General features: G+C 35.8%; 1 protein-coding gene across 9 annotated transcripts in view; it reads left to right on the top strand.

Annotated features, from left to right (window-relative positions):
- ABI3BP (ABI family member 3 binding protein) overlaps positions 1-17,910 on the top strand; it is a 140,859-nt gene that overhangs the window by 58,058 nt on the left and 64,891 nt on the right. For 5 of the 9 annotated variants that reach the window (XM_032677830.1, XM_032677836.1, XM_032677834.1 and 2 more), the window contains exons 12-19: positions 503-577; positions 3,781-3,846; positions 6,736-6,810; positions 8,172-8,231; positions 8,614-8,679; positions 10,296-10,370; positions 12,306-12,371; positions 12,894-12,968. In XM_032677830.1, the coding sequence (XP_032533721.1) occupies positions 503-577; positions 3,781-3,846; positions 6,736-6,810; positions 8,172-8,231; positions 8,614-8,679; positions 10,296-10,370; positions 12,306-12,371; positions 12,894-12,968 (558 nt within the window). The remainder of the gene's footprint in view (positions 1-502; positions 578-3,780; positions 3,847-6,735; positions 6,811-8,171; positions 8,232-8,613; positions 8,680-10,295; positions 10,371-12,305; positions 12,372-12,893; positions 12,969-17,910) is intronic. The other 4 variants (XM_032677838.1, XM_032677837.1, XM_032677831.1 and 1 more) reach the window with 3 other exon arrangements.

Raw genomic sequence — 17,910 nt, 5'->3', positions numbered from 1 at the left:
AATCTTATTGATTCATGTTAGTGTCCTACTCTCAATTTTTTCTTTTTTTCATTTACGGTTGCAAGGAGATTTCCAGAATTTACTGAAGTTAAACCATCAATCTAATTTTCATTTTAACTTTTACACAGTTTTTCTTAACCATACTCAACCTTCCTTGGTTTTGCCACGCTTTTAAAGATGAAAATATGAAACTTAATCAAGATGAATCGTTGATTGATTTCAAACTAGGTGGTCACAATTACTGATACAGGTTCATTATCAAATTCCTATGATTGATGGATCTTTATATTACAAGTAGGGAAAAAGTAGTATCTTTCATATTCCACATACCTTTTCACGTGACAGATCCATGTGGGTTTTTTCCTAGGTTGGAACTCCTTCTTCCTTTTTACTGAATAGCATTGTTTTCAGGAGTGGGTGGTTTGTAAGCCAAATATAGATCCATGCTGTGTCTTATAATATTGTTAATCAAATAAAATTTTGGTTATTTCCTTTATCATAGCTTCTAATGACATACAGCTACTTCCTTCTGGATCCAGAATCTCTGATGCTCCAAAAACTCCATTGAGAGATCGTGGTAATTACTTTCTTTGTAGATGTGACTAAACATTAGTGAAAAATTATCTTCACAAAACTTACAAATTCCTTCTTTCATTCTCAGCCTGGTTTTGCTTTGTTGCTGTGACAGATTAATGCTTCATTTAAGACAAACAAACAGAAGCTCATGAGGATATATGGGCTAACTTATATCTATAGGATAAAACTTATGTAAAACTGTGTAACTTACACTTAGTTTCATTATTTTCTTGGAAGAGCCCTATAAGCTTCTGAGAGTGACTATATTTAAAGTTGGAGTGTTGTTCCAGTCAACATCAGTTCTGTGGTTTTTCATGTATTTCGCCAAATACTTGTATGCTTGATTAAAATACTGCCATAATTTGTGGATGTTGTTGTGGTTTAAGTATTGATAAATTAGATTCATTGGTTGTTTGGTAATGAACAGGACAAGGCCTGATATTTAAGAAAGCATGGTGCTGCTCACGTTTTCAAAATAGTTTTACTTGTGTTAGGGTCAAAATGTTGTGATCAAAGTCTAATGGGCAAAGAGGAAGCACACCATTTCTTTCTTTTTTTTATGTTGTATATTATATATATACACACATTTATATTTATATATGTTTGTATAGACATATATTTAAATATATGAATATCATGTGTATGTGTATAACATTAATAATTTATTCTTAGTGTAATGGAAATTTGAATGGTCTTTCTTTTCTTTCTTTTTTTCTTTCTTACTTTCTTTCTTTCTTTTTCTTTCTTTCTTTTTTCTTTCTTTCTTTCTTCTGCTGAGAGACATCTTAGATCTGAATTCACCATTTAGGGAGCCATTTGTGTATATTAGATACTATTTCTGTGTTCTTGTTGTTATCCCTAGAGTTAATTTTGTCCAGCTCCAGGTGTGCAGTTTTTACAACTGACCATTGCTGAGCTGTTTATGGCATGGGGTCTCCAGTACCAAGCCTAGTTCCCATCTCTTATCATCTCATGCCTCTACTCTTCTACATCATAACCTGTGTCTTCCTTTCTCAAGACTTCTGTTTTTATAACAGGCTTGTATAGCTAAATTTACCCAAACAACTGCTTGTTGCTGCTTTCTGTATTAACAGCTATTACACTAGTTACCTGTAGTGTCCTTTAATCAAATTAATCAGATAAATTTATATTTCATTAAGCATTAGTCAAGAAGTTATCATAGAATAGTGCTGGCTTATTTAGATAGCATACATTTGCATAATGTAGTCTGCCAAATTTTAAAGTAATTTCCAGAAACATCTCTTAGTTCTTGAAATGCGTATTTGAAACAGATTCTCAAGAATAAAAGTATGATCTTCACAATTTGTTCTTAATTTGATAGATTTTTTTGACAGCTCCTTTCCAGATATATTTGAGGGGATGGGGGTAGACATTTATTTTTACTGTAGTGAAAGACATTCAGTAAAATCCATTTAGAGACAGCATTGGAAAGAGAGAAACACGATGATTTAATACCCTATTTGCTATAAACATAGCTGAAAATCTGAAAAGGTGATCCTCTAAATTGATGTGAAGTACTTTTGCTTTCTGCTGGGGAATAATAACACAATCCTATGTTTATCTCAGTGGTAAAGGTAGAATAATAACAACAGAGGCAAAATACATGTTTCATTCAAGTATTTATTCTGGTTTTGTTCTGATATCTTCCATTAGTTTCACTTAGCAAAAGAAGGAGCTCATTGTGTGAGGCTGGGCCCAGCCTCCGGCTCAGCTGGAGTATCTATGAAGTCAATGCTGAAGTCAAAGATATTCTGTAAGAGTGAGGGGGTGGTTATTCAGAGGAGGTTTCTCTGCACCGTGCCTCTACATGCCTCGATCTCCTGCTGTTATAAAATCAGCAAAGAAAGCAAAATTTAGTTTACGAAGTTCAAGTGCCTGTGACCTGTATTCTGCCCTAGTGCCCCTGAAGACTTTTTTTTTCCTTTATTTTTTCTATCTTGATTGTGCTAGAGGGAGATATCTCCTTTTTTATATAAATTTCCTGTGTGGTCAGCATATTTTGAATTCAAATGTTTCTGAAAAGATAGCTTTGTTAACATACCCTCAATGTTCTGATACCTTTGAGAAGTCTCTCATAGTCCTTACTGGATTTGAATGGATCAATGGAGCTTTTGCCAAAAGCTGTGAATCGTATGGCTTTTGGTATTATTTTCTTAACTACAAATATAGACCAGAATGGTTCCAGTCGCAAACCTACAATGGTCATCTGGTCCAACTTCTGAGTCCAACTATATCAGGATAGTAACCTGAAATTATAATTGCTAATGTGATAAAATGGATTGAAAATAATTGGGAAAGCAGATCCAACATATGAAATAAAAGTCTGTTCACTTTTTAGCATATATTCATATTGCCTACATTGGAAATGAATCACACACCTACTTATTTCAATGTTTTTACAATCTCGAGCATTCAGAGAAGTTTAAATTTTAAATTCAGGTATGACTGCTTTTCAAAAAAACTCAACTTGATAAACACCAATTAAAAATAAAGATGGAAATTTTCAAATGCATTATACCTAAATGGGCATAAGTGACTGGTGCAGATGAGTTTACTGGAAAGAATAGTACTTATTGGCCAGTACTCACTGAATAGGATCTGTTTCTTAGAAGCAGGACAGTAGAGCAAAACCTGCACATGGTGAAAATTTGTTCACAATGGCTTTTAGGTAAGAATGCCCAAATCCATCTTGATTCTCTGTTTTCATTAAAGCACACTTCAGGTTATCCATACTTCAAAGTTAAATAAACAGAAGTACTTTGTAACAGTCTTCATTACAGATAACAGATAAAAGGTGCTGTTTACTAATGTTTCACGATTATTTCACTAGCTTTATTGTTCTAGTCTTTTCTTATCTTTTCACATTACAACTCCTTTAAAAAAAGTTGTACATAATGTAATAGTGACCAGTTTGTACAGACCTACAAGTGCTGTGAGTATTAAAAGTAATGTGTTTGAGTTGTAGCTGCCTTGCTGTGAATAAGAACCGCTTAAGTAATATGGATTCAGTTTGATTAGATAATGTATGCCCAAATATGAATGGGGTAAAAATTAATAGAACAAAGAGACCTTCAAACCAAACAAAAACTTTCTAGTTACAGTGGGTGAAATTAGATTTGGTATCACTTACAAGGGGAGTGTCTGTCTTGAAATGATAAAAATTTTTTTCATGTTTGCTCTTAGCTACTCAGAGTCCAGCCTTGAAACCCATAACTCTACCTTCTGCAGAAGCCAGAGAGATGGAAATGGGTAATTAGCAAATTAGTTTTCTGACTTTTTTTTTCCCATTATCTTAGCATCACGTAGATCTGCAAATGGTAATCTTAAGATCTGCTTTAGAACCTTGGCTACCAACACTCACAGAGAGCTGCTTCTTCACCATTCTTGTGTCTGTGTAACCAGCTGAAAATCTTATTTGTTATTGGCTAAAAAAATGATTAAAGAAAGTGTTGTCATATCTTGTCTATACCTTATTTCTTTCTGTAGAGCTGCAGCTCTTACCTAGAAAATTTAATATGATAGAATTCCTTGCTGGTGGGAGTCCTTTCAGGCATGTGGAACTTGCATTTCATGCCAGAAAACTGTACTGCCAGCCATCATCCCCTGTTGTCATGGCAGTTGTCTCGTCTTGTTTTAGACTGTCTGCCATCTTGCTTAGCTTTGCTTTAGCATCATCTGGAATTGCACAGCCTTCACTAAGCTATTCAGAGCTAATCCATCAAGTCACGGGTCTCTCAGCATTTTAAGCTCAGATTCTTTTTTCAGCTTTTGAGGAAAAACAGCCTGTTTCTTTGGGATCCAAACCATCTGGTACCATAGAAGTGCAACCAACCAGATCCAGTAATGGTTTCTCATAAGGTTAATCCTCCTGACAGTTAGGAATTTTTAGAGGAGACATAGTGCCTCTCATTAAATAGTTTGTTTAGTTTGACATAAATGAAGAATAACTGTAGGTATGAAAGTGCTGCATCAAAATATCAGATTTTTTAATGAAATTTTATATGAAATACTGAACTAGTAGTTCAGAGGTTTTTCCGTATTTGGCAACAGCATGTAATTCTCAGTTTTAAAATTAAATTGGACTTACTGTAAATATCAAATTTAAATAGGCCTGTCCACACCTGAGATTCATAAGTGGAATATCCTGATTTGCTGAAATATTCAGAGTTGCAAGAGATGAATGGAAACTTCAGAAATTCCAACATATTTTGAAACTGTAGCTCTTCTTTTAGCCTTTCTGTGCAAACATAGACATAACTCCAAGTGCCCAGATTTCAAAAATAGCACTATAAAAGCATATCATTGAAGGTTCAGACACTGTCCTGATACTTAGAAAATTTCTATTATGTGTTTTTCTTAGGTTATAGATGTTATTTACTTGGGGCAACTGACAGTTACCCAAAAGAAGGAAAAAAAGTAAGATGATAGCCAGTTGGAAAGATTTCATTTCATTAGCATGCCAGTAGTGTAATGCTTGATGCATATGTTTTTGGAAGAAATTAGCATTGAAGGAAATCCATTAATGAGGGGGACATTGATTGCAGCTGTCTGCCATTATACATCTGACAAAAGGCAGTTTATATGTTTTATTTGGTCCAGTTCTTGTTTTGTCATCCTCTTCCCTTCTCCAGTTTCAACAACACTGTATCCTCTTTCCTGATCCTAGGAGCTCTAAACAAAAATTTCATGCAGTCCCAGTTTGCTACTTTTTGTTTATAATTTGTTCTCCTATTTTGAATAGCCTTGTATTTCTCCTTTTTAACTCTATAGTTCAACTACTTTTTGTGTGATTCTGAGAACAGTTTGGTCATTAATTGCATTATGTATCTGTTTATTAATGCATGTTCTTGGAAATAATTTTCAAGTCACAATTGGTTATTGTACATTTCAGACTCTACCTTTCTGTGGAACATAATGTGTTAAATATTACCCAGAGGTTTTGTCAGCTCATAAAAGAATGTGATCCTGTTTCAGGATGGTTCTTGTCACTTCAAAACAGGATTGTTTTGAATAGAGCTGTCAAATACAGCAGAATTTTTGCTTTTATTTTCCAGCTTCACGTGACTTTATTCATATTATTTCTACTCCCCAAACTTTTACATCTTCAGAAATACCAGGCACTGGTAAATTACAATAATATTATTTCAGAAGCATACCCATTTGATTGGTTGGTGCCGAAAAGTTTATTACTGCTTCCATATTGACAATTTCAGACAGCTGTTGCATGCTACTTGCCTTGGGTGTTGCCCTACATTTTGTTTTTTCAAATTCTGTATCAGCATCATCATTCCTGGGACCAGGCACACACAGGTTTGTAGAAAGACTGCAACTAGCTTAGAGAATAATGCAGTATTGATCAAATAGCTGTATTAAGAAAAGATTTAAATTTTGCAAAATTTAAGATTATTACAGTCAAGTAAAATATACTACTTTATAGGGATAAGATTTTCTTCTTATTTCTTGCTTTCTGTCAGTTTTTCAGTGTTCATAAACATTTTGCTGTAAGTTTTCCTGTGTATTGCCTTAAAATAAGAAAGTTATCGCATCTCAGACCAAAGCTTTCTAACTAAGCTGTACTTTGAGTTATAGCTTTGGAGATAGGTTGTTTCTCCTGTAGTCTTTGGTATGTGAGGATGCTTAAGCTTTTTAAGCATTTCTTGAGCATGAAGAAGTTAAGAGGTGAGGGCAATGGAGAAGGGGTAGAAGGAGGTGAAGGGGGAAGGAAAGCAGTTTATTGCCCAAGTCTTCTTTGACCAATGCAGCCATAGTCTGCTAAATTCTATGCTGAATAATCTACTGGTTCTTGGCACACCAATACCATTCATGTTTATATTGGCAGGCCCACTGACTGTTTTCTGGATCAAAAGGTGTTTTCTTGCTACCTGCCATTCGTAATGTGCTAAGATTATTAAGCAGTAACAAGAATTCTCATTAGTATGAATAATTAGGTCACCTGGTTTCCTCATCAACTTCTTCACCAGCCCACCAGTCCATGACACAGAGTAATGTTAGCTGATTTGCACACAATTTTCCCTGTGCTTCCATTTTAACAAAGCAACACTTGCCTGCTGAGTCCTGTGCTATCCAAGTAGCTCTTGAGGCAATTTTAAGCCTTTTAACACAAGATTATCTTTTCAGATTTAGGTGAAAGGAAGACTCTTCCTTCAAGATCCACAACATCTGGCATACCAGAAATGCCACCAATCTCATCTGGTAATAATCTCTCTCTTCATTGTAGTTCTCCTGACATCTAGTCAGTCTCTCAAAAGACACAGCAATGCTTTACCAAATGGAGGTCTTAGAAATTCTGTTTTGTTCTGTATGAAAGTGTTACTGGAGAGACCAGTTGTATCTGCTGCAACATTAGAGAAATTTGAAAAGAAATGTTGGAATGATAGGATTAAAATTTTTTATGTTGGTAAACAATTAGCTAGATTGTCCCATGGAGTTGTTGTTCAGGTTTTTTGTAAAGAATTGTGTGTGTATCTATGTGGAGGCCCGTTAAATAAGTGTTAACATGTTAGATTTGTTCCTTTTGTACATTGAATGCAAAAGCATCTCCATAGGTGGAAAAAATATTTGTCTGCTGTTCAAAAGAATACCCCATGAGATTTTAACCATGGGAAAATGCAAGTTAGTTATTTGGTTAGTGAGTCATTGTATGTTACTAGAAAAGGATCAAGTCGAAGGGAACTGAATCAAAGGGTTTCCATTTTTAAAGGTTGGGTTTATTAAAATATTCCAGAGGAATCACTAGGTACCACTTCCTTATTACCAGCAACTTCATTCTTGTGCATATTTATAAACTGTAACCAAGTCTTGCCTCCCTTGCATCTGAAGCCAAGTCCAAAGAAATGGGCAAAAGTGAGCAGTGCTGATAAGTACATATACTGTAGATTTAACACTGGTTTATGTATCGAGTTGTGCATTTTCCTTGCACAAGATCAGGATAAGAGAGTATGAGGAAGTCACTTCAGTGAAGTTACATGTCTTTCAGTGTGCGAAGAGATGTCAGATTGTACAAGTTTAAGTTGTTGTAAGATGTGCTAGAATTCTGCAGAAAAGTTTTCACTGGTCACTTGTTTGCAAGCATTTCTCTACAGATAGGGAAATTCTCTACACTGTCCCTTATTAGTGGCAAGGACAGTAATTTCTGACCCATAGAATGAAGGATTTGCAGTTGCTTGTTGGGAAAAGTGAGATCAGACCTTGAATTCTAAATACAAAGGTGTGATTCTCAGTTCCTATGTTACTATGCAATTACTATTAGCAATTAGATGTATGCAATTACATCTTTAAAGGACATGTAAGAAGGGGTTTGGTGAATTAGACACTGAGGCATTTTTAAGCCGATGGAGAGCCATTTAGTTACTGAGGTTCAAGGACTGTTGTGATACTTGCAACCACAACAAGACAGTTGACTCTTGATTTGATCACTGAGTCACAAGGTAATGCCAGGAAAAAGCATGTGTGGCCCTAAATACAGATATCTGGGGGCTGGGAACTGATGCTGCTTGTACTGCTGTGGCAAGGCTGAGTAGATATCTCAAGATCATTTCCGTGTCTGACTGTAGCACCCAAGAGACCAGCCCTGGAATCGACCTTGTCTGCTTCACCAGAAACCACAAGGATGGGTAAATAGCCAGCCATTCCCTTCCTTCCTTCGTCACTTTGGCAATGCTTTTCCCTACAGTGGTGAGCCTGTTCAGATGTGCTGATGTCCTGAGAAGTGGGGTCAATGATGTGGTTGGATCTTCATGGCTCCTTATTAGAAATTGTTGCATTTGTGAGCTTTCTGTGGCCTTTCTTGGGGTTCCATTTCTAGGTTTCCTCTGACACCTTGGGCTACCTCTGCCCATTGAAAGACAGCATCCTGCTACCGCAGAAAGTGATGCTGTGACAGGGGAGCCTGGCCCAAGCAGGGCCGTGTCTCCTTTTCTGTAGCTCTGTCTTGATATGACCCTGCAACAGCAGCCTGTCTGAGGACCTGAAGATGGTTTTTGTGTTTGATCTTAGCTACTCGAAGACCAAGGCTGAAGTCCACCACTCCTTCCTCTCTGGCAACCAAGCAAACTGTGATGGGTAACTAGCAAACCCCTTCTTTTTCCATTGTCTCCCATTTCCCTTGCTCCCCATCACGCCTCCCACCCCAAACCACCTGGCATCCTTCTCATCTCCCATGGACAATATGAAGACCTGTTGGTGCAGCTTGGCTTGCTGAAGCACTCACCACACTGGTTCTGCAATTCTGCTCTTTGATCCCATGCTTTTTCCACTGCTGACAAGTATTTTCTGCAGGAAGCATGTGACATCTTGCAGAGAGACCATGTGATTGCGCCTTGCCTTCAGCTCCATCCCCCTGCTTCTTTGTTTGTTGGGAGAGGGTCTTGCCTTCTCTGTTCCAATATGACAGCATTTTTCAGGTGCAAATCCCATCGGGGCTGGCACAAGAGGACAGCACAGCAGTTCAGCCACCCTCCAGGGAGTCCTGGTGCAAGGGTGCAGCTGTTTGTTGCTTCATCACTGACTTTCAAGGTGGCTGGTTGTCTTCTGCCCACAGCTTTACATTGCCATCACCTGGGTGTGAGAAGCTCTGCTCTGCTGCTGCTTTTGAGGTGGTGTTAGGGTTTTAAGCTCAATGCCTCTTTTCAGCTTTCAGTGAATCATGGCATGTTTCTTCAAGGTTCAAGACACCAGCAGCGTTTGGTGGTAATGATATTTCTTGCAGGTCTGATAATGATGTGAGATGGGAATTGTTCCAAGAGATCTTGTTGAGCTTTTAGTCCAACTTATTTCTCTTGGGGCCTACACTGGGGTAAAGTGTAAGTGAAAAGCCATATTTACTTCAACCATTGGATACAGCACTTGGCAACAATGGGTGGAGGTGCTTTTGGCAAGAGCTTCTTTCACATTGACAGGTGTGTAAGACAAGTCCTGTATCCTGGCATTACTTTGTGGCCCATGAGATAATAAAGCATTATGTGAGCAGGCTGGTAACCCTAAAATCTGAAGTTGAGTCCAAGTTAAAAGTGGAATGAACAATATGAAGTACCTTGGTACTTTTGTCTGTAGCAATCTTGCTTTCATATCAGCTATGTCATGCACTTCATGGTCTTTTCCAGGGAAGTTACATTCCTTACCTTCCTTTACTTAAAGTAATTTTTTGGCTTTCTTGTTTTTACAGTGGAGAAATTAGATTACTTGTAATTATAACAAAGCATACAAATTTGGCTGGGCTACAAATATTCCTTTCTCTTTCCCTGTGTGGTGATGTCTTAATCACTTTTTATGTTCTTTTATTTTTGCTAATTTTTTAATTGGATTTTTTTCTGTGTCTTCATTTCATAAGTTTGCTTCCTTTTTTCTTCCCTTTGCCCAGTTTTTTTGCAATTTTTCAGGGTTTTTTTGGCATTCCTACTAACCTTTTGGGAATTTTTTCCATTTAACTTATGTCATCCCATTGAATTTTTTGCATCATATTTATGTGTTTTTACACTTCTTTGCATAATAACCTTTCCTTTTAAAATTCTGCTCATTTTACAGAATATGTTTTTATGTTTTTTTCAATTCTTTATTTATTATTTCAGTTCTTTATTTCATTATTTGTAGTCTAAACCATCAAGTCCACGGTTGCAGGTGATCCCATGATGTGATGGTTGATGTATTACTTAAATAATAAGCCACAATTTTTTTTCCAGCCTCCCATGACTTTCTTCATGTTACTTCCACTCCCCAAACTTCCACATCTGCAAAAATGTCAGATCGAGAGACTGGTAAATTGCACTTATTTTATTTCCTATCCTTTGTTTTTCTTGATATATAAGTGATATTATTCTGATGTTTATTTGTCCCGTATTTTTAATGTTGCCTCCAGTGGTCTTTCATTTGGTCGTTAAGGCTTCATGTTACTTGTAATAGTTGTGAGTGTCCAGCAGTTTTGGCCTCACGTAAGTGATCCTGATTCCATCTGGCTATTTCAGGCTAGTATCATGTTACTGAAGGGCTGTGATGGGGAGTGTGGGGCAGAATTTAGCACTTGAAAGGAAACTGTCAGGCTTTGATGAATTTTGGGTTGTCAGCATAACAGTTATCCTTTGAGGAGGGAATGGTTTTTCTTTAGCTAGTATGCACTTTTAAAAGAGATTTGTTGTTTGAACATTTGTTTCCTGTTACAACTTTTTAAAGTAGTCTCTAATATTCAAAAGACTGCTGCATTACAGCATTTTGGCGTTAAAGGTTATTTTTACGGTTACTTCTGCTAATAATTTATCACTTCTCCCCATGTATTTATGAAGAATATAGGGTTTTAGGCACAATATATGCATTTGTATTAGGCCATGAGATTTTTCCCAGAATATAATCATAAAAAATAGTAGAGAGTTGCTGTGAGTTTCTTGTCTGTGCTTCTGCTCATGCTAGCATGTTTAAGCAAGTGATATTTTATAATATCAGTGTATCAAACATCATTCTCTTTCCAGGGACCAACCAAGTGAAATTGGATAAACGAGCATTGACATATTTTGTCATCTGGAGATTAGCTTATTACAATACACATACACTATTCATGTTTTCTCTAGTCTTATTTGTTAAGGTTTTTTGGTCCACGTTCTTTTAGTTTCTCACTACAGATAAATGTAGCAAACCTTAGCTTTTATCTACTGCAGAATTCACACAGAACACAAACATGATGCAGCTGTGCTAATACTCCAAGGGTGGTGCTGACAGTTATCCTGCCTCTGCATGAATACCATATTTTTGTTTCCTTTTGAAGTTGAGAACTCCATTTATCCAAGGTCATTTCGGTCAAATCAAACTATCTTCATTAGATAGAAGAGTTTTAGCAGTTAGTCAGGCATGGCTTTACTGTTCTCTGTGGCATTATTCTTGCCAAACTACTACAGAATTCTCTCTTGATGTAAAGAATTGGGCCACTTAGATTTCTTACTACTTGGCCTTCAACTTTAATCAGTCATTAGTGTTCTTAACATCAGGAACACCTACTGTTCAGTTTTTCATATAACGCTGCCCATAGAGATAGAGCATGTTTCTTTCATGCTGACTGCATAATATCTGTGTTGGAAACAGTGGTCTTGGGGATCTAATAGAATCTGATTTTTTTTTGAGTTTGTTTTTTCATTAAAATGCTATCAGAAAAGCATAAAGATAATTTTTAAGCCATTTTCTGCCAAAGGATGATCAGTTTCAATAAGCCTGTTTCTATCAAAGTATCTTTGTGGCAGTTGGAGGAAAAATGTGATCCCTGGGCAAAATATAAATTTATAGACCATGTTCAGGAAAGTGTTTTGATACCATCTAAGTGAAAATGGTCTGCATGTCGTATCAAAATAATATTGGGCTTTTGCAGCTCTTTATTTAAAAGACTTATCTGAAACACCCAAACTAAACTGTAAAGGAGAAGGGGTTTGCTGTCAGATGTTGCTATTGGATAGAATTTTAAAATCAGATGCAGAGAGCTGGCCTTGTAGTAAATGTGTCAGAATTAGATGTTATGTATCAAAAAAAAAAAAAAAAAAAAAAACACACAAGGCAAAGAATGGAGTAGGCCACCACAGATATCAATTAGAAGTGTGTATGCAAGAAATCTAAAATAAGTTTAGGTCCATCAGACATGCTAAGGGCCAAAAATCACCTTATCTAAAGACTGATTTCACTTATTGTTTCAAGATTTTTTTCATATTTGACCTTAGCTACCCAGGGACCAAGCCTGAAATTCACTTCTCATCCCTCTACGGAAACCAGAGGGAGCATGATTGGTAAATAGCATATCATTGCATTAGCTTTTCTAGCCCTTGCCATCACTTGCATTGGCTGTGGACAGTGCTAAGATTCATTCAGGCATGTTGCTTTGAAGACTACTTGATACTAGGCTTTCCCTCCACCCTCACTCCCACCCCTGCTCAACCCGGCCATTTCTGCATAATCAAAGCTGAAAAATAATTTAGCACGCTGACTGAATAACAGTCTACAAAAAAACCTCTGCTAGCTTATATTGCCTTTAATTTTCTTCTGGTAGCTGCAATTTTCATTTAAATAGGTACTTTAAAACAAAGGCCAGTGAGAAGAAGAATACTTAGCATGAGCTACTTGGAATTAGCCCTACTTCATTTCACACCAGCTTCAGTGTTAATGTAGCACCTCATTTCGCAGCTGATCTTTGCAGCTGCTTACAAATTGCTTGATCTCTCATCAGTGCCATCTTGAATTGCCCACCAGCTACTGTCCAAATACTGCAGCTCTGAAGTTAGTTCTCGTTTTAACTCCAGATTTTCTTTCAGCTTTGGATGAAAATCAGCACATTTCTTCAACATCTGAAACATCTGGCATTCAAGAAATGCCATCAGCTGTACCTGGTAATACTTGAAAAATGTGATTTTAAATAGAAATTCCCACAGAGATTTCTTCAGACATTTGGAATATTGTTAATTAAGTTGAACATGATTGAAAATAACTTCAGAACAAACATAATTCATTTGCTCTCTCAAATACCAGACTTAGGAAATATAGGAAACTTTGTGTGATGCTTTAAAACAGTAAACATTCTCTTCTAATTTTGGTCTACATTCCTGATACATTTACAGGTCTGTATTGCTGTGCTTGATGTTAATCAGCATGTCTTATTACTTACAGTAGTGTTCTTTTTTTAAGTTGCAGTACAGCAGATGGGTAAGAGTGAAAGCTAATGAAAATATTGTTTTAATCCCCTAATGAAACTATTCTAATGGTTGCAAGTGTTGAGTACATCCCATAGAAATAACAGAATCAATAATAATGAATATATGGGGTTCAAAATAATGGAGAATAGACCCTTAAATACTTTAACTTGAGTATACTTAAAGTGGTTATTTTAAGTTAGACATTTTGCTGCCAGTACTGGGAGACAGCATGGGCCCAAAACTAACAAAAACTAAAGCATACTTATGAGATGTATTGCTATATTGCTTGAGTACAGCTTTTGAAATAAATGGCACAACATTGTAATTAAAGAAAATATTTGCAACAAATTGATCTTAACTTGATGCTTCTATGGTAGATGTGATTCTTTCAAACACCTGTTATGCCAGACTCCAGTAAAATTAAACTGTTAGATGATGGTATTTTATTGACATTTAAATTACTTACACCTATAAATATATAATAATCTAAAGTACGTAGTTTTCTTGTTCTTCCTTCTCAGCATTTATTCTTTAGGGTTCTACTTCCTTGATTCACAAAATAAGCTAACTTACCAAAGCCTTACAAAACAACGCTGAACAAATGCAGTTTTATCAATGCTCAAGGTTCTGCTTGGTTTACTGTACCTGCAAAAAGAAATCTTTCACTTCCTTTCAATAATGACAGTTTCATCCAAAGCCTATTTCAGGTTGTTGCCAAAACTCCCTTGCAGCAAAAAGTGGACTAAATGGATATTTGACAGAAAATTTTTAGTAGCTGTCCAGTTGCCTGTAATTGCAGATTAATGGGAAAGCTTGCAGATTCCAACTAAGCACTCTTAAAATCAAGAAATGGAGATGTGTTAGGTTTTATATATTTATTCTTCAGGGGTATTAATCAGCATCAATCATTAATGCATCTTCCATACTGAGCAGTAACTTATAATCAAGTACTTTAACAGAAAGTTTCAGTAATGGTTTTCCATAATGGTTTTCTATATATTGATATAATAGCAAATTCAAGTTCAATTCTTTATTCTGCTTTCTTTGCCTATAAAAAAAGTTATACTGCACTTTTTCCAAACTAGAGGGGTCAATTTCTCAACAATGACAGTGTTTGAGAGAATGGAAAAAAATCATGCCTGATCTAGTCTGGAATTCAACATACACATGTTGATAATTCCTAGATTTGAAGGAGAGTTAAAAATGTGACTAAATATTATAATAATGTTTAATTTACATATTCTAGTCATAGACTTGAGATGGGAAACCCTAGCATGTACAGCTGTTTGTATTTAAGGGACTTGCTTAGAATAACCTAAGGAATTCTGATCTTTGTTTTTGCATGTTTGTGTTGGGGAGGAGAGAAAGGGGAAGAGAAGAGAATGAATAGAAGGTTCTTTCAACTAAAAATAGTGAAGTCCAGCCACACAATGAGGTTACTGCAGTGAAATACTTGCTTACATGTTATATCCCCTGGAGTGGGTCTCCTACTTATCCTCATGATTTCTTTTAAAAACCTATTGCTTAATTGGTCACTTGTTAATTAGTTGTTTTTAGCAAATGTTTACTTGCCAAAGTTCTTCAAGACTGTTTCTTGAAGACTGATTAATGACTTCATATTTATTGTGCTCTACGGAGCCATACAGCCCAAAAATCCGATGTGGTTATTCAGGTAATGGCAATACTTTCAATCTAGACTTTTCCTTTAAAACCACAGTGTTACCACTCTTGTCGAGTCTGTTTAAGGATGATTTTCATGTCTGATTGAGCTGTTTTAGTTTTCAACACATTGCCACTTGCTTCCATTTTTCTAATGTGAACATATTTGCTTCTAACTCTAAATGGCAAGCCAGTTAAAGAACTGTTTTGAATCAATCATTTCTTGATCAGCAGCTAGAAATCATTTTTGGTACATAGTGAAAAAGGACTGATCTTTTACAACAACTTGTAAGAATTTCATTTTCCTACTGGTGTAATTTAAACTCCAAAAAGCGTAAAAGGAGAAGATTCTTAGAAGTCCTGTCTACCACCAGGGTCCTCTTGTCACCATATGGGGCCACATATCTTTCTCTTTATTCACATAATACAGAAAGGACTTTTAAGCATCCAGTACCTTGATTGTGTTTGCAATTACATCATCTTGAACACCACAACTTGTGTGTTTGCTATCCCAGCAGCAGTTAGATTCCTCAGCATTTTAAATCCAGATTTTCTCTTCAGCTTTTAATGAAACACAGATAGTTTCAAAATTCATGTCTAAAGTATCTGGAGTCACGGAAATACCATCAATCCAGTCTGGTATTGACATTTCTTGGGAACTGAGTGTTCTTGAATTATCAAAAGAGTCCCCAGTGTGCTTTTGGTGACATGTTGGTTTGCTTTCCTTTACTTTGGGGATAAGAACAACTGCAAGATAAAAATTCTGCGTCAGGTACTTTAATTTAAGGCAATATATATATGTGATGTTCAAAATGCTGGATTACGACTTTTTTTTCCAAATTCTTAGTTCACTTTTGCAGTACTAATTCTTAATATTACCCATAATTGCCATTGACCAATTATGTATTACTTAACATAATAGAATTTTACTATGAAACACTGTGAGACTCATAATCAAACTTCAACTTCTCCACTGTGTGCAGAGTATCCTGATACAGATAGGTACTGTATTGTTTGAAGTGTTATACCATTTTTTTATTTTATCTTTTTCTTTTTACATAAGAGAATTTCTGTGATTATAGGTATGTAAGACATCTTCCTGATGAGTTACAATGTTGGAGACAGGGAGTGATGTTTGTAGGAAGTTCTCTTTGTATATTTATTTTATATTGACTGTTCATGTTCAGTTTTGGTTAAACAGCTTAAAAGTTGTTCACGTTGTAAATTCTGAAGTTTTGTAGAATATTCAAGTATATTTCTAGTGGAGGAGGACTCTCTAGCTGTGCTGTAGTGACAAAATTCTTATTATGGAGATCAAAGATGGCACAGTGAGAACTGCAAACCCAAGTTCAGGAATTCTTTAGGTAGTTTGAGACTTGATAGTCCAGATATGTCTAGAAGAAAAAAGAAATTTTTTTTTTATTTGGGGAGATAAAAGGTTTGTTAGCTTTCTGCATGTTTCCTAAAGAATCAAACCAGCTTCTTTAATATTTTTTTCCTCTATAGGACAAATTTAATGCTGAACACGGGAACTCTCATTTTATTCTACTGGTCTGAGTCTTCTCTTCTGCTGCAGACCTCTGTAGATATTTGTAAAGGTTCTGTAGTATTTCCCTGAACACTAACAGCTAGATGCTGCCTTTTATATTTGCCATATTAACTGCTGAGTTTAACACTTCTTCAAATCAGTGTTAGTAAAGGTGCAAACTTTGGCTAGGTAATTCAGAAAAGATATTTGTGGAACTCTTGTTATTCCCATTTTTCAGCAAACAAAATTAAGATGGAGAGGACAGCAAATAGCACAGAGCCACAGAGAAGAGTGTAGTCAAATGCATCTTTGGAAGGGAGAAATTTCGGAAACTCTTTCAATCGATCCCCTATCAATCTACCCTACAAACCTTGGATTCATTTTTTAAGGATTTTATTTGCTAGGACTGTAGGAGTCTAATAAGAACAAGAATTCCATGTTTGTAATTTTCTCTTTTTTGGTCCATCAAATTTACACTCTTCTACTTTTCCCATGTTCTTGCAAGTGTGGTGGCAATTTTAAAATTTCAATTCCACTTTCTGAGGTAACCTGTTTGACCTATCACTGCTTGGGTTAAGAATTTACTGTATTCTTTTATGAGATACTCTGTATTTTTCAATAATATATTCTTATACAAGAAAAGGGATTTTTATTATGATCTTTGCATTTCACTGTTCTCATTTACATATCTGCTCACTGATAACTGGAAATAGATGTGTATTTTAGCTCATACTTGTCTTACAGCTTGGATATGAAATTCTGTCTGTTTGAAGTATTTCATACCACTTCAGGATGAAAACTTGTAAACTCCTGTAAATTAAGGAGCTGCTGGTCTATTAGAGATTCTTACAGGTTTTAGTTAAGCAAGCACAAGTTTTTTTTCTTCTACCAGTTGGCTCAACTCTTGAAGGAAATCCTTATTAAGTTCACCTGTATACATTTTTCAGCAGAGAAGCTATTGTTTCTGCTTTTTTTTTTCCCAGGCACGTATTTTTTTAGACTCAAAGTTCAGGTTTTTAAGTGTTGTGAAGTATATAATAATCAATGCTAGTTAATTCTAAATATAAGATGGTCATATCCAAAACTTGACAGTATCTTCAATGCAAGTTCTGGCTACATATTCATTGACTACTTTTCAATTTATAGTTTGAATATAGTTGTTTGCTGCCTGAAGATGGATTTTAGAGTCTGTCAGTTACTGCTGTTAAAAGGCAGCTCTGAAGCATCATGACTGCTGTTAGTGTGCAATAGGAGTAGTGTTTAGCTAGTGGTTGCGTGATTTTTTGATAATAGAGAGTGACAAAAAAACAGATGTATGATTTATTTGGTAGAAAGAGTATACCTGAGAAACCACAAGTTAAATATTGATTTATTTGGATGTGATTAAAGCAATGCTTTCATACGCACAAAGACATTACCCTAACATCTCAAGATAGTTTCCATCTCTAATCT

The sequence above is a fragment of the Chiroxiphia lanceolata genome, chromosome 2 (genome assembly GCF_009829145.1).
Source record: "Chiroxiphia lanceolata isolate bChiLan1 chromosome 2, bChiLan1.pri, whole genome shotgun sequence".
NCBI lineage: Eukaryota > Metazoa > Chordata > Aves > Passeriformes > Pipridae > Chiroxiphia > Chiroxiphia lanceolata.
Note: the sequence above shows the minus strand (reverse complement) of the source record. Positions and strands in the feature narration are given on the sequence as shown.